At 37.5% G+C, this 4018-nt stretch overlaps 1 protein-coding gene across 1 annotated transcript; it reads right to left on the bottom strand.

The window, feature by feature from the left end:
* Nucleotides 1–2742: 2742 nt before the first annotated feature.
* Nucleotides 2743–3696, bottom strand: LOC141134218 (olfactory receptor 11L1-like). The gene has a single exon (XM_073623801.1). The coding sequence runs from the start codon at nt 3694–3696 to the stop codon at nt 2743–2745; it is 954 nt and encodes a 317-aa protein (XP_073479902.1).
* Between the last annotated feature and the right edge of the window lie 322 nt (nt 3697–4018).

The following is a 4018-nucleotide window of genomic DNA, read 5'->3' as shown; positions in this document are numbered from 1 at the left end:
AGTTTGTCTGAACTTTCACACATCAGGAGGCCGGGAGCTTAATGTACACTCTGAAGAGTTCAGTGAAGGGAACACTGAGAGCTGATTGGAGGAAAGGGACAGCCCCCCTTCACACAGCACACAGGAACAGAACTGAGGCTTTCAATCACAGGCTGTGTGGAACTCCCTCCCCTGTCACCTGTTTACCTTTTAATGTCAGGAAAATCTGTCAGAAGTGACTCCTGCAGATAGCAGAAGAACGAGGCAGCAGACAGAAATTACACTGTTTTGTGTGTCAGGGATCTTCCCTGCTCCCCGTGTCCTTGGTTTGACAATCCCTTACTTATTGGCCTTGAAAATGGTCAGAATGTATATTAAAGATTATTTCAAACATTATTTCAATAAGGTTTTGATTATTGTTCAGTACGACAGCACCCAAAACTTGAACATAGCTCCAATGAAGCCTGTAGGAGATGAATCTTGCATTTTATTTCTCTTTCAAGGCCAATTTGCAAGATTTTTGGGAAAATTAAGCCATTATCAATGTTTTCATGGGATTGACCTATAGGGAAATAAATTTTAGATTTTTTTTATGTTTCATCAATAAGTTTTTATTAAGTACATAGGAAATTTAACAGGGAACATAAGAGACAACAAAGTGGGCAACAACCCAGTCTTATGAAGACATACATCATTGACAAAGGTATTGGAGAACAGAATAGAAGGAAATCAGAATGGAAGGAAAAGACTATACATTCTCCATACTAGGTAGCCTGGAATAAGGGAAAGACATACAGTTAGGGCAAGACAGTAGTAAGTTAGTAGCAATAACATATGGCAACACAAGACAGAATGCAATATTCAATGTTACAAGGATACCCATTGAATCCCATTGTGTCTGTTTGAATTTGGTGTGGGAACAAGAGCTTTTTCATATTCATAGGTGAGTTGTAGAAGAGCTATAAGTTCAGAAGCATTGGGTGCCAAGTCGGTTCTTCATATTCTGGTAAGAAGCGACTTAGCAATCAAGAAGATAATCACTATAATATTACAAAAGTCCTTGTGGAAGCACTCAATACCTAAAAATACAGTAACAGGACTAGTGCAGGGTTGGGCCTAGTAAGCACCCTGGTAATTTGAGATATGAGCTGAATATTGTTTTTACAGCAACTGTTTAGGCCTTTGCATGTCCAGAAAATATGGATGATGGTACCAGTATGTCCACACGACCTCCAGCAAAGGGAAGCGTTATTAGATGAGAATTTAGCCAAGTGGTGTGGAGATAGATACTGGCAGGAGATCATTTTTTGGGAGAGTTCCCAATGATTGATGCAGCTGGTGACACTCTGGGAGTATCGTATTAGCAACCATTGGTTGTCATAAATAAAACATGAGGTCAGATTCCCATTGAATACTGGGGGGAGTTTTAGAATTTTAGATTTTTTTCAATGTACCTTTTTTTCATAGTAAAATTAGTTGTAAACCCTCCCATATACCCAGTGATGTGACTGACCACAGGTGATATACAAAGATGAATCCTCCTACATAAGTTGTACCTGTTTGTCTGCAGCCTTCTCCTCTCTGCAGTTGTTCAACGTGCAGAATTTATGTAGCTTGTCTGAGCTTTCAGAAAGCAGGTGATGGAGAGCTGGAGCCCCACTCTGCAGAGCTCAGTGAGGGCTTTTTGGAGGAAAGGGACATACACTCCTTCACACAGCACACAAGAACAGAGCTGGTATTGCACCACAGATCCCAAGAATTATATATAGTGACACCCTTGCTGCTCACCCCACCTCCCTATGTGGTGCACACAGTGCTAATAAACAGTAAAGAAACAACACAAAAAGCGCTAGGTGCTAATAAATGATCTATGCAAATTCCCTTAGAAAGTGAATTTATAGGGTAAACATTACCCTTTACTAAATATGCTCAAATGTTCAAAAAAAATAAAATAAAATCCAAAAAATGTGTTGTATGAACTATATAAAAAATCCTTCATTAAAAGTGCACAAATATTATAGTGCCAAAATCTGTATAAAAGAGTGTATCCAACGTGCTCAACACTCTTCAAGCAAAAAGAGACAGCCTCCCCCAGACACGGTACGTCTGATGTCACTATGAGTGCCCATCAGTGCCCATCAGTGCCACTTATAATTTCTCATCAGTGCTGTATATCAGTGCCCATCAGTGCTGTTTATCAGTGCCACCTATCAGTGCCGCCTATCAGTGCTGCATATAAGTGCCACCTCATCAGTGCCAAACAGTACTGCCTCATCAGTGCCCATCAGTGAATGAGAAAAAGTACTTATTTACAAAGTTTTGTAACAGAAACAAAGAAAAACGTATTTAAAAAAAAATTGTTATTTTTATCTGTAGCGCAAAAAAAAAAAAAAAAAACAGAGGTGATCAAATACCCCCAAAAGAAAGCTTTATTTGTGGAAAAAAAAATTATAAAAGTTTTGTTTGGGTAAAGCGCCGCATGACCGCGCAATTGTCATTCAAAATGTGAGAGCACTGAAAGCTGAAAATTGGTCTAGGCAGGAAGGTGTATAAGTGCCCTGTATTGGTTGATAAAATTGATTTTAATTAATTCTGCTGTGAATCAATTTTTCCATTAAAAACCCTGAACTCATTTGTTTGGCACTCTCATTGAATTTTAAGCATTACATATTGAACAGGGTTTTAACCCCTCATTTTTCTGTTCAAAACTAAAAGAAAAAAAAATGTTTGGGTTTTAGATATGCTTTAAGATATTTGTAAATGTTAATGATTATTCAAACGTAAGTACAAAAACTTTCTGATAATTTCTCCTGCAACTTTTTTCAAGTCTTTATTCCTCAGGCTGTATATTATTGGATTCAGTAGTGGGGTGACCACTGTGTACAGTAATGACAGGAATTTAGAAATGTTCAATGACTGCCCCCTACTAGGAACCAAATAAACACAAACAATAGTGCCATAAAATATGGACACAACAGTCAGGTGGGAACTGCACGTTGAGAAAACTTTCTGTCTGCCAACAATAGATGGGATTTCTAAAATAGTGACTATAATACAAATATATGATACAATGATGGCAAAGAATGGGATGATAGCAAAAATGACGCTCAGTGCTGTAGCTTCTAGTTGAGCAGTGGTGGTATCAGAGCAGGAGAGTTGTAGAATCGGGTCAAGATCACAGAAAAAGTGGTCAATAATATTGGAGCCACAAAACTGTAATTTGGATATGGTTAAAGTGTGAATAAACTCAGATACAAAGCCCAAAGTCCAGGATATAAGGGTTATTCTCCAGCAAACCTTGTGATTCATTAACATAGCATAATGCAATGGCTTGCAGATGGCCAAATACCTGTCGTAAGACATTACTGTCAGAAGAAGACATTCCAATGTTTCTGTGGCAGCAAAAAAATAAAACTGGGCGATACAATCAGAAATTGATACTATCATAGTACTTTCAACAAAAGCAACGTGCAGCGTATTAGGAAGAACATCAGTTGCTAATAAGATATCTGAGACAGCAAGCTGTGCAAGGAAGAAGTACATGGGAGAATGGAGGGCTTTGCCATAGGACACCAGTGTGATGATCAGGAGGTTTCCACAAATTGTCACACAATAAATCATAAGAAAGAGGAAGAAGACCAAAAATCTTATATTTTCTGGAATTTGAAACCCTAAGAGGTGGATTACAGTGGCCACAGTCATATTGTTTATACCCATAATTTTAGGAAAGGGCACAGTGTTTTTTTTTTTAATAAGAGGATTCAACCTGATGAAAATTGAAAAAAATGAAAAGTGAAAATTATTCAAATTGAATTTTAATGGTGGTGGGGGGTAAGAAAGATTGGATATATGACAGTCATTGCCAATAATGATTAAATATTGCTTTCTTTTACAGCTGGCATATTTAATGACATGGACACATTGTGGAAGAAAAAAATACAATTGTTCATTGCAATCAGATTTCCTTTAATTGGAAATAAATCAGTGATTGCTAAATTACTGTACTTTACACATGGTTGACTGATGCAAAATAAAAGAA

Source organism: Aquarana catesbeiana, linkage group LG03 (assembly GCF_042186555.1).
Source record: "Aquarana catesbeiana isolate 2022-GZ linkage group LG03, ASM4218655v1, whole genome shotgun sequence".
NCBI lineage: Eukaryota > Metazoa > Chordata > Amphibia > Anura > Ranidae > Aquarana > Aquarana catesbeiana.
The sequence above is the reverse complement of the archived record's forward strand: the minus strand, read 5'-3'. Positions and strand labels throughout refer to the sequence as shown.

Excerpts from the sequence above, each read along its gene's own strand:
- LOC141134218 (XM_073623801.1), bottom strand. The coding sequence starts at position 3,696 with ATGGGTATAAACAATATGACTGTGGCCACTGTAATCCACCTCTTAGGG.